This window comes from Ranitomeya imitator, chromosome 4, assembly GCF_032444005.1.
Source record: "Ranitomeya imitator isolate aRanImi1 chromosome 4, aRanImi1.pri, whole genome shotgun sequence".
NCBI classification, from domain to species: Eukaryota; Metazoa; Chordata; class Amphibia; order Anura; family Dendrobatidae; genus Ranitomeya; species Ranitomeya imitator.
This window is the reverse complement of record NC_091285.1, coordinates 414,420,272-414,433,300: the sequence shown is the minus strand read 5'-3', so window position 1 is coordinate 414,433,300 and position 13,029 is coordinate 414,420,272. Positions and strand designations below refer to the sequence as shown.

The following is a 13,029-nucleotide window of genomic DNA, read 5'->3' as shown; positions in this document are numbered from 1 at the left end:
CTGCTACTTACTTTGGTAGGAGGGGGAACGCTGGCATCTGCAGATGCAGAGCAAGGGGGTCTGTCACTGTCCATGTCCATCAGGTTGCTAACAGTCAGACAGCTTACCTTGCTACCTGGATCTTTTTATAAGGATCGGTGGTCCAGCGTGCAGTGCTCCTCCCCCCACGTGTGGCCCGATTGGGGTAGGTCCTAGAACGCCCCCGCCGCTGTTTGTATGGCGTGCTTCTGCTGCTGGACGCCATTGCCGGCCGGCGTGCGCTCCATGGCACGCTTCCTGGTTGAACCGGAAGTGGCGCGCTTTAACCCAGAAGTCATCAGGCTCTCTGGCCCCAGCCCAGGACGCGCGCCACCTCCAGCGCTGCAACTGTGGAGGAGGGAACCGGGGGGCTGCAGGAGGCCCCCGGCAAGCACATCACCGCCCCGCATTGCCCCCAAAGGGAGCGCCGGAGGGGCGGGAAGGTCCCGAGTCGCTCCGAAGAGAGGAGACGGGAGCGGCATTATCAAGGAGGGAAACCCGACCTTCATGCCGCCCGGCTTCTGGGTAAGTGGAGCTCCGTCGCAGGCCACGGCAGCCCCTTCAGAAACTCTTCATGCCCCATAGGGGACAGGAAAACACTGGCGGTGCAGGAAGGGGAGGGGTATTTAACCTCTTGTGTTCCTGTCCCCTATTAGGGCGGGGAAGACAACCTCCAAAGTGGCTGTCGTGGAAGGTGACTAGAGAAATTTACGCTTCTTCCCCTCCAAGTTACTGAACATTGTGTCCTGGATTGACCGCGGCTCTTTAGGAGTTTCTACCCCCATAGTCGCTCTAACGAGTTTGAGTAATTTCCCAATCTCTTCCGACTGGAAATAAGGTTGGCCATACTCCTCATCCGAGGAGTCTAGGTCTGGGCATCAGAGGGGGTTAATATTCCTGGTTCATCCCCCAATTCTACGGCCGACCCTTGTTCACTTGTTGGGGGAGGGGGAGGTGGGGTTCCCTTTACTGTATGTTGTTTCAGCTGCTCCTTTACTGTCGATTTGACTTCTTCTCGTATTATTGACTTGATATTCTGTAATAGGGAAGAAGATTCTTCCGCAACTGTTTTGTCAATACAAGGCTGGCAGATTTTCTTCTTGTATAAATTAGGGAGTGTGTCTTTGCATAGGGCACAGACCCTATTTTTTTGCTTGAATGTGGCTTTCCTCCCCTAAAAAACATGTAATATATAGTGTATCAGTATGTGTGGTTTTTGCCTTACAAAGGCACTCACCCCTCCAGGACCCTGGATACCGCAGTGGCTTGTGCCTCCTCGGAAATCCTCGCAGGCATCAATGGCGTATCCGGATCCATCGCTGGTTCGGTCATCTTAGCAGGCAGATTGCTTGCTGTGAAGGACCAGCGATTTCCTTGGTTGCTGTATTTTAAATCAGGAGCGGTGTGCGCGCCTCTGGATCAACTTCCGCCCGGAAGTGTCCAGCACACCGGCTCCCTCGGCGTGTGACGTCACCTTCCTGTGACCGGAAGTCGTCATCCTTCACCTCGGCGCCAGCGTCGGTGAAGGACACGCACCCAAACCCCGGACCAGCCTCCTGCACAGAGTGGTCGCCGGGGAGTCCAGCAAGGGGGAAAGAAGGCGCGACTACGCCAGCCTCTCCACCCGGACAGCACCGCACACGATGCCGCCGAGTATGGCTGGCCCCCCCGCGGACCTCGGCCTCCGGACCGGAATCATCAGAGGGAGATCCCTCCGGAGGTAGGAGCTCTGCAACAGGCGTCCACCTGCAGGAACAGGAAACCAAACTGAGGAGAGAAGGGCCGCCCCATTCTTTTATCTCTGCTACGGGTTTCCTGTTCCTGGGGGCGGATGCCATCTCTCACATGCGGTGCTGTCATGGTGAAGGGAAAATAGGGGGGAATCCTGACATGGCGAATCATAATCGCGTGCAATCTGCATACTCGCAGTCACAGCTGAATAGATTCTTACCCACTTTTCTCGGTTTCTACAACAGTGGGAGAAATGAGTAAGAAACTACTAGTCGGCATGTGACTGCAAAAATATCTCTTTAGCGTGGAAAACACATTTAACAGTTACTTTTTTTTTTTTCTTTTTTACAGTGGGTCTAAGAACTAACATGCAGGTGGTTGCTAAGTACCTGCCTGATCTGCGCGGCACAGAGTGGTCACAGACAGCCGATTCCGCACCTTCCACTGACGTTTCAACACAACAGCAGCTTTTCTTCTGCTATGTTAACAGGGGGTGTGACTGCTGACTTCATGCTGATCGACAGCCGGCTACCTGCTGCATAACTATGGGAAACAGGTATGATGTCGGCAGTCATGCCCCGTCGACAGAGCAGCCTGGAAGAGGAAGAGCTGCTCTGATGACATGGTGGAGCTAAGTCGCCAGCAGGAGCAGCAGCCAGTGACTGCTCTGAGCCTGTGCTGGATAGAACAAGTAGGTAGTTGCAAACTGGTTAGTTTTTTTGGGGCTCATAGTAAAAATAAAAAAAAAATAAAAAATGTAGTCCTGGATAACACTACTGTAAAGAGGACCCGTTAATTGTTCTCCTACAGAAAAAGGATAAAATAATTTTTAAAAATCCATGCGCTCCCGATTGTACAGCGCTTTTTTTTTTATTTTGCACTGTGTCACTCCATATCCAGAGATATTCGCAATTGTCATTTTTGAGAGCAGTAAGTGGAAGTTCTGATTGCACACTAAAAGGACATTTCTTTAGGGTCTTCCCTAAGGGCGTGAGTTTCACCCTCCCCCCCCCCAGACGCTGCCAATGACAGCTTGGCACCATCTAAGACTGCAAGACCACCTGCCAAGCTGTGATTGGTAGTACCTGGGAGGGAGGGATGAAAGAGCATGACCCCAGAGACAACTCTAAGGGCAGTCTCACACGTCCAGATAATTCCAGTACCGGAAAAATCGGTACCGGAATTATGCGTGTCCGTGTGCCCGTGCGTTTCTGTGGCACATCAGTGTGGCACACGTGTGCCGCCCGTGTGCCCACTGGGTACCACACGCCCCGTGCAGGAGACAGCGCTAAAGTTTAGCGCTGTCCCCTGCATCTGGTGCTGAAGCTGCCATTCCTATCTTCTCTGCAGCAGTGTTTGCTGTACAGAAGATATGAATAATCCTTTTTTTTTTTGGTTTCTCGTGTTTAAAATAAAGATCCATGTCCCCACCCCCCTCACCCCCCTTTTCGCCCGCCCGCTGTTATTATAATACTCACCCGGCTCCCTCGCTGGCTGGATCTGCTTCCTGTCCTGGCCGCACCTTCTACTTAATGAACGGTCACGTGGGGTCGCTCATTTACAGTAATGAATATGCGGCTCCACCCCTATGGGAGGTGGAGCTGCATATTCATGACTGTAATTGGCGTCCCCATGTGACCGTTCATATAGTAGAAGATGCGGCCAGGACAGGAAGCAGTGCCAGCCAGCGAGGGAGCCGGGTGATTATTTTAATAACAGCGGGCGGGCGCACAGGGGGTGGGAGGGGGGTGGGCACATGGATCTTTATTTTCAGCACCAGTGGGGGGGGGGGGGACAGCGCTTACTGTAGCGCTGTCTCCTGCACGGCACACGGACAACGTCCATGTGTGGTACGTGTTTTATACGGACCCATTGGCTTTAATGGGTCCGTGTAATCCGTGCGCTCCCACGAACACTGACATGTCTCCGTGTTTGGCACACGGAGACACGGTCCGCAAAAAAATCAATGACATCTGCACAGATGCATTGATTTCAATGTGTCTACGTGTCAGTGGCTCCGGTCCGTGAGGAAACTGTCACCTCACGTACCGGAGCCACTGACGTGTGAATCAGGCCTAAATCAAAGGTGCACAACCGTGTTAAGTTTGTGGGCCACATTGTCCTCCTTTTACTGTAAAGTGACCAAATACAGGCGCTCAGTGCATAATAGCATGACCAAACAGTTAAGTGCACCTTCCCACCTGCTTGTTTTCTCCAAACCCCAATCAGCGCCCCCCAGGGGGACAAGGTGTTTTAACTTAATTTGTTTTTTTTCCTGGGATTTGTCTGCACACAACTGAAAATGATGCACATCAGAGCGTATAGTCTATGGCTCTCTCAGCACATATTTTTTCCAAATCCCGTTTTGCAGAACGTTCGGACATAAGCCCCGATGTGAGCCAATGAACGGAAGCTTACACACAATGTGAAAATACCCTTACTGAAGAGTAAAGGCGTTACCGCCCCAAGCGTCCTGCACACAGCTGATTTCACAAGGTTAACGATCTGCTGTTTCTGGACAGCACTGCCTGGGTTGTAATTAGGAGCAGTGCAAGATACATGGTCCATGAGGTGTTTCCCCCCGCCCTAAAAAATGCCCTTTTGGTCTGAAAGCAGATTTCACATACTGTGCTCCAAAACCAACAACCGCAGGTCGAACTGCAGTGACCCCAGCACCATGAGAAAAAGTCACCAAGTTCACCACAGATCATGGTGAGAAATCTGTGGTGAACTCAGTCTCATGGATGCTGAAATCACCGCAGATCAACCCATCTGGGAACGCAGCCTCAGAGACCGGCGGTAACCTCGATGAGGTCACTGCTGCTCACTGATACAGGCTCATTCATCAGCGGTTCTGAACCTAGACAGTAGCATCTTGGCATCATCCAGATTGAAAACTATCCCCAGAAGTGGATTACAGCATGGGGAAGAATGTCGCACAGGTTATGAATATTGTCTTTTTTATTTTTGTTTTATTACAGAAGACGAGGGATTCAATGGATGCGCGTTAGATGTGTATAACTGTGTTTGTTATTTTTAAATATAGTACAAGTATGATTTGTTTTGATTTCAAATAAAGGACTTTATTCTGGCTGTATGTTTACTTGATAACTAGAAGATTATTAATGGATAGGTGTCTTTATAGATGCCGCTCCATTACTAATCCGTGGCCTTGATGTCACCTTACAAAAAAAAAAGTGTGAGGACCCCTCTATTTTTGATAACCAACCTTGCCAACCCTGACAGCTGAGGATTGCAGCCTGCAGTTTCTCATTTCGCCTGGCTGGTTATCAAAAATACAGGAGAACCCACGCCATTTTTTTTATTTATTTAAAGCACAGGCAGTAGCTGATGAATACTCTCATCAGCCACCGCCTGCTCTCACTGTTAATAGCGGTAGCAGGTGTGGGCTGATGGCAGTAGTAGTCCCACCAGCCACAGCCTGCTCTCACAGTTATCTCTTCAATATAACTCATCTTTCTCCCCTGCTGGCGCTGATCGCGAGCAGGGGAAAATGATGTGAGCCATCTTCAGCACCTGGTGCCAAAGAACAGCAATAACTGTACTCTGCTTCCCAGGCGCCGATGCGTGTGGTACTGATGCTGCACGCGGTTGCCACACATTTCCTACAAGTATTACACATGGACATCTCTGGTACTGGAAAAAAATCAGGATGTGTGAAACCGGCCTAAGTAATAGCTGCATGAATATCAGGACCCAAAGATTTCAAGAAGAATATTGACAATGTCCAGAATATGAAACAGTCTTCACCCAGGTTGTTGTGTTTAGGAAACTTTTCCATTATGACCGGTAACCTTCTCAGCAATTTGCACTACACTAGCCCTTTTATTAGTTTTTCTTTGCACATCAAGAAGCCTTGACAGGCCACCACTTGTCCTCTTTCGAAGACCTTTCTTAGCAGACACAGAGTTATATACTGGGTAAACCAAAATAAGCTCTGCCCTTGTCGCTCAGGTACTTGGCCATTTTTCTGCTTCCAACACATTCACTTAAAAGACACGAATGATCAGTGTGTACAGAATATATCAGGCACTTTCAAATATCAAGTCTGACCCAGATTGCAAGCAAACAATGTGCATATAACCAAGTTGGCAATATCAGTCAGTAGCACGGCACTGCAGGTACTAAAGTATGCCTTCATACTATAACACTGGTTGACAATCTTCGGGCTGGACCACCTTCATTTATGGCCACTGTTGGACTTACACAATCAGCCAATCAGTCGTGGCCACAGTAAGTAAGGTTACGGACAGCTTGGGTCAAGAAATGACCAGGCCAGTAGAAATTGAGCATAGAATAGGGAAGAGTCAGTGGGGATACATTCAGGTGCTTTTTTTATTTTGTAAAGAGCAATAGGTGTACAACCTCTTTAATCAAAATTGTGCGCACGCACACACACACATATACATATATATATATATATATACTGGTTAAATGGAAACCAAAAATATCCATGATAGTGTGTGAGGCCATTCTCCGTCCAATATTTTCCATGGACCACTCAGTTCAGATCAAAATCAGACATGATTTTTTCCTTGAAGGTTGGATCTAAATCAGCAGTGCAGGTCATTGGATGTGTGAAAAAAAAAAAAAAAAAGTCAGACTGCACTCAGAAGAAATCCAAGTGTGGTCTGAGTTTTATGGACTGTTAGTGTTTTGTTTTCTTAATTTCACCACGTATGAGAAAATCAGATGATGCTAATAGCGCACCCTGATCCAAATCTGATGAAAGTCTGAACAAAATAATGACACATTTTCACGTATGTGGAAAAAAAAAAAACAGATGTCTGAATGAGGCCACAGACCTCATTTACACTTATGTCAAATGTAAAGGGATTTATTATTATAAATTATTATAAATTGCATCACCTGGCCAGGCAGGCATTCAATCACCTGTGCAAGACTAAGGAAATCCTGAAAACATGACCTGTTGGTGGCTCTTGAGGACCAGAGTTGGGGAACACTGACATATATGAAGTTTACCGAAGAGCATATGGGTGGGAGGGGATGGGGGGGTTTAAAACTATTTTAATGTCATTTTAATTTTATTACTAGTGGCGCCCAGAGGGAACAAACATACTTGTCAGTCTTCCAAGAGTTCAGGAAGAAGCTGTCAGAGCTGATCTACAGGTATGCGACCTGTGCAGCTGCATTCTCACAAGGGAGCACTTGTATGGCTGGATACACTATGTATCAGACACCTACCTACCGCCTGTCCAACAGGCCAGGAACCGCTATTAAGAACCAGACTGGATCATGAGTCAAAGGTTTCAGGGTTGACTGCAAAAATGTTAAGCCCGTCTCAATTTTTGCCATTTTACAACATTTCAAAATAGTTTAATGCCAGAATTCTGTTGAGAAACTGATAGAAGAATCGGAGCCTTAGGGTTTTATATGGACAATAAACATTTATTGGACCAGGACAGGACTGAGTACACGTTTATATAATATATACCTGGCACACACATTTGGCTAGATCACTAGAAAACACATTTGTACACTTTATTATTATTCTGTTTCTGTTGTCTGTCATCAGAGTATATTTGCCCGGCTACAGCCTATGCGATGATGCCAGGTTTATTTTACATAGTGGTGGAGAAAAGATGCAGCTCCATATTTTATTAAATATTTTAATTTATAACAGTTCTGGTAGAAGTAAGAGGATAGAAACAATTAAATAAAAGAGCACAAGATAAACAACTGGTTTGATGGGTATAATTCCAATGCCAAGCATCTTTCTATATATTGGACACGTATGACATATTAGGCCGGTTTCACACATCCACATATCATGGTCCTGCTGACTTATAAGGGTCAGGACAAGTGTGACCGGCCGTGCACCATAGTCTGCGGTTTGCAGATATACAAAACCAGTGTTGAGTATTATGCAAAAAGCACTGCTCAAAAATCAGAAGTTTCAGTACAACATTCTTATTAATAACTACATAAAAACAAATAAAATGCTCTTTTGACACTGCAGTAAAAAAGGACTTCACAAAAGTTTCTTTGTACAGATTTGGAGACAGACTACTAAAGAAAATAGTGTGAATATCATAAGTCAGACTGGTGGAAGGCCTGCCAAGAGTCCTATGAATCCTAAAATATAAGCGTTCCCTGTAGATATATATACAAAGAGTCTGCATTGTAGTTGACGGAAAATGCAGACCCATCTTTCTATATACATCTTCTCCATAGACTTCTGCATGTCACCTATAATACAAAGAGCTGCGTCCTCCAGTTCTGACATTGGGTGGGTGCCTCAGAAGGCAAATATCGCCATATCTGCAGTACAGGAAGATCAGACTGCCCGTGTGTCGATACTTCGCTATGTATGCTCTTTTGAAGGCTTCCAATCAAATTCTTGCGTAGATGGAGGACAACATTGTACAGATGTGACTGTGCCTTGGCAGTCAGACTCAGTCCTCAAACCATTTGCTTTTCTTAACTGGGACAGCACTATTGGGCTTTCCCAGGATCTTCCGCTTGTACTGCTCCACCAGCTGGTTGAAGCGAGTTTCTTCCTGGTTTCTTTGTTGCCTTTTTTTCTTTGAAGGTTCCTGGAAAAGAGACAATATTTTAGATACATGAGAGTCTAAAGAGCTGCCTTCTTCAACAATGCTCCTAGATCCCCTATGTGTTCCCATCAGTAGTTCCTCCTTAGGTTTCCCTTAAGGAGGGAGCCACTTTGTACATTAACCCCTTCAACTTCTGGGTCATTTTGCCTTTTTTCCCCCCATTTTCGCTTTTTGCTCTCCGTCTTCCAAGAGACATTTTTTATTTTTCCGTCAATATGACTGTGCGAGGGCTTGTTTTTTTGTGCGACAAGTTGTACTTTTGAACGACACCATTGGTTTTACCATATAATATACTGCAAAACGGGAACAAAAATTCCAAGTGCGTTGAAATTGCAAAAAAAAAAAAAAAATGCAATCACACAGATTTTTTTTTTTTTTTTTTACCATGTTCACTAAATGCTAAAACTGACCTGCCATTATGATTCTCCAGGTCAATATGAGTTTGCAGATACCAAACATGTCAAAGTTCTTTTTTTTGTGCAAGTGAAAAAAAAAATCCAATGTTTATATTAAAAAAACAAACAAACAAAAAAAAAAGCGCCAATTTCTGAGCCCCGTAGTGTCTTCACTTTTAGGGATTTGTAGCTGGGTGAGGGCTTATTTTTTGCGCACTGAGGTGCCATTTTTATTGACACTATTTTGGGGTAGATGCGATCTTTTAATCGCCTGTTATTGCATTTTATTGCAATGTTGCAGCGGTCAAACAAAGGCGATTCTGGCGTTTTGATCTCTTTTCTTGTCAAGCAGTTTATTGATCGGATTATTTTTAGATTTTGATAGATCTGGCGATTCTGAATGCGAGGATACTATTTTATACGTGTATTTGTGAAATTTTTTGGTTTTATTGTGAAAGGGGTTAAAGGCTGGAGATTTTAACTTTTATATGTTTTTAAAAACTCCTGTAAACGCCCGGATGCCACGCCAATCCTTTGTCGCAACACTAACGTGACAGGAGAGCCGATGGATGGGAGTTAGTGATGCGCTTCTGGTGCGAGAATGTTAAATGCCCCTGTCAGAAACTGACAGAGGCGTTTAACATGTTAACAGCCACGGATGGATAGCGTTTCCACTCACAGCTGCTACGGGCACATGACATCAGCTATCATGTGCCGTAAAGATGCAGACTCAGTGTCGGAGACGGTATCAAAAGGGGAGACGCGATATATGACGTATATATACATCACATGTAAGTCTGACCAGTGTCACTTTATGAGATAACTCTGGAATGCTTCAACGGATCCCACTGATTCTGAGAATGTTTTTGTACTTTGTTAGTGGTAAATCTTGGACGCCATTATTGTTGTTTATTTATTAAAATATCAAAAGCTTGACAAAAAAAAAAAAATTTAAATATCACAATTTTAAAACCTGGAATTTTTATGCCCTTAAACCAGATAGTTATACCACACAAATAACATTTCCCACGTGTCTACTTTACATTAGCATTAGTTTTGAAACAATGTTTTTTTGGTAGGAAGTTGGAAGGGTAAGGCTGTGTGCACAAGATGCGTTTTTAATTTTTTTTTTCCGGGCGGAATTGGCACACAAAAAGCTATGGAACCCTGAAGTGCTGTGCACATGATCAGTATTTTTCCTTTCAGGATTTGCTGTGCGTTTAAAGCAGCAACATGTCACTTCTTTGTGCATTTTTGAACCATTGAATGCACAGGAAAAAAACGTACCAAAAATGCAGCAGAATTTTCTGCAGCGTTTTTGCTGCCAAGAGACGCAGAAACCTTGCAGAAATTTCTGCAAGAAATTATTCAACGTGCGCACATTGCTGATGAGTTTAAGGCTATTACAATTTTTCTCTTTTTTTTTTTTTTTTTAATAACTGCACCCCTCAAGGTGCTCAAAACCACAGAAGTTTATTAACCCCTCAGGTGCTTCACAGGAAAGGAAGCAGTATGGGAAAAAAAAACAAAAAACAAAAACAACATTTTGTTTTTCCCCACAAAAAGGTCATTTCAGCACCAAATTTTGCATTATCACAATTTGTTGTGCGATTTCTCTTGATTACACCGATACCCATATGTGGTGGAAAACTACTGTTTGGGCGCACAGCAGGCTCAAAAAGGGAAAGAGCGCCATTCGACTTTAGGAACACAAAATTGGCTGGTATTGGTAGAGGACTTCATGTCGTGTTTGGAGAGCCCTTGATGTGCCTAAACAGTGGAAAGCCCAACATCCCATAAGTGACCCCATTTTGGAAACTAGACCCCTCAAAGAATTTAACTAGACATGTGGTGAGCGCCTTGAACCTCCAGGTGAGTCACAGAATTTTGTAACATTGAGCCATGAAATTATATTTAGAAAAAAAATTGTTTTAGCCCCAAATTTTATATTTTCACAAGGAAGAAATTACACAACAATTTTGGGGGTACTTTTTCTTCTGAGTACATTGACACCCCAATGAAAACTACAGTTTGGGTGCAATGCAGGGCTTGGAAGGAGCATCATTTGATATATGGAGTGCAAAATTGTCTGGAATAGATTGTGGACGCCCTGTTGCATTTGAAGAGCCCCTGATGTGCCTAAACAGTTGAACACACACACACACACACACACAGTGACCCCATTTTGGAAACTACACCATGAAGAATTTCTCCATTGTTTAACCCCTCTGTGACCTTAGACGTACTATCCCGTCGAGGTGCCCTGGGCTTATCTGACCCTGGACGGGATAGTACGTCATAGCCGATCGGCCGCGCTCACGGGGGGAGCGCGGCCGATCGCGGCCGGGTGTCAGCTGCTTATCGCAGCTGACATCCGGCACTATGTGCCAGGAGCGGTCACGGACCGCCCCCGGCACATTAACCCCTGGCACACCGCGATCAAAGATGATCGCGATGTGCCGGCGGTGCAGGGAAGCACCGCGCAGGGACGGGGCTCCCTGCGGGCTTCCCTGAGCCCCCCGCAGCAACGCGATGTGATCGCGTTGCTGCGAGGGTCTCCTCACCTCCCTCCCTGCTCGAGCCCCGGATCCAAGATGGCCGCGGATCCGGGTCCTGCAGGGAGGGAGGTGGCTTCACAGAGCCTGCTCAGAGCAGGCACTGTGAAGCAGCCTGCACTCCTATCAGATCAGTGATCTGACAGAGTGCTGTGCAAACTGTCAGATCACTGATCTGTGATGTCCCCCCCTGGGACAAAGTAAAAAAGTAAAAAAAAAAATTTCCAAATGTGTAAAAAAAATAAAAAAAAAATATTCCAAAATAATGAAAAAAAAAAAAAATATTATTCCCATAAATACATTTCTTCATCTAAATAAAAAAAAAAAACCAATAAAAGTACACATATTTAGTATCGCCGCGTCCGTAACGGCCCGACCTATAAAACTGGCCCACTAGTTAACCCCTTCAGTAAACACCGTAAGAAAAAAAAAAAAAAAAAACGAGGCAAAAAACAACGCTTTATTATCATACCGCCGAACAAAAAGTGGAATAACACGCGATCAAAAGGACAAATATAAATAACCATGGTACCGCTGAAAGCGTCATATTGTCCCGCAAAAAAAGAGCCGCCATACAGCATCATCAGCAAAAAAATAAAAAAGTTATAGTCCTGAGAATAAAGCGATGCAAAAATAATTATTTTTTCTGTAAAATAGTTTTTATCGTATAAAAGCACCAAACCATAAAAAAATGATATAAATGAGGTATCGCTGTAATCGTACTGACCCGAAGAATAAAACTGATTTATCAATTTTACCAAACGCGGAACGGTATAAACGCCTCCCCCAATAGAAATTCATGAATAGCTGGCTTTTGGTCATTCTTCCTCACAAAAATCGGAATAAAAAGCGATAAAAAAAATGTCACGTGCCCAAAAATGTTTTCAATAAAAACGTCAACTCGTCCCGCAAAAAACAAGACCTCACATGACTCTGTGGACCAAAATATGGAAAAATTATAGCTCTCAAAATGTGGTATTGCAAAAAATATTTTTTGCAATAAAAAGGGTCTTTCAGTGTGTGACGGCTGCCAATCATAAAAATCCGCTAAAAAAAATCGCTATAAAAGTAAATCAAACCCCCCTTCATCACCCCCTTAGTTAGGGAAAAATAAAAAAAAATGTATTTATTTCCATTTTCCCATTAGGGCTAGGGTTAGGGCTAGAGCTAGGGTTAGGGCTAGGGTTAGGGCTAGGGCTAGGGTTAGGGCTAGGGTTAGGGTTAGGGCTAGGGCTAGGGCTAGGGTTAGGGCTAGGGCTAGGGTTAGGGTTAGGGCTAGGGTTAGGGCTAGGGTTAGGGCTAGGGTTAGGGCTAGGGTTAGGGTTAGGGCTAGGGTTAGGGCTAGGGTTAGGGTTGGGGCTACAGTTAGGGTTGGGGCTAAAGTTAGGGTTAGGGTTTAGATTACATTTACAGTTGGGAATAGGGTTGGGATTAGGGTTAGGGGTGTGTCAGGGTTAGAGGTGTGGTTAGGGTTACCGTTGGAATTAGGGTTAGGGGTGTGTTTAGATTAGGGTTTCAGTTATAATTGGGGGGTTTCCACTGTTTCGGCACATCAGGGGCTCTCCAAACACGACATGGCGTCCGATCTCAATTCCAGCCAATTCTGCGTTGAAAAAGTAAAACAGTGCTCCTTCCCTTCCGAGCTCTCCTGTGTGCCCAAACAGGGGTTTACCCCAACATATGGGGTATCAGCGTACTCAGGACAAATTGGACAACAACTTTTGTGGACCAATT

At 45.0% G+C, this 13,029-nt stretch overlaps 1 protein-coding gene across 1 annotated transcript in view; it reads right to left on the bottom strand.

Annotated features, from left to right (window-relative positions):
* Positions 1 to 7,158: 7,158 nt before the first annotated feature.
* The window catches only part of RBM28 (RNA binding motif protein 28), a 59,633-nt gene continuing 53,762 nt past the window's right edge, over positions 7,159 to 13,029 (bottom strand). The window contains exon 19 of the mRNA XM_069765434.1: positions 7,159 to 8,327. Coding sequence (XP_069621535.1) covers positions 8,187 to 8,327 — 141 coding nt within the window. The 3' untranslated portion in view covers positions 7,159 to 8,186. The remainder of the gene's footprint in view (positions 8,328 to 13,029) is intronic.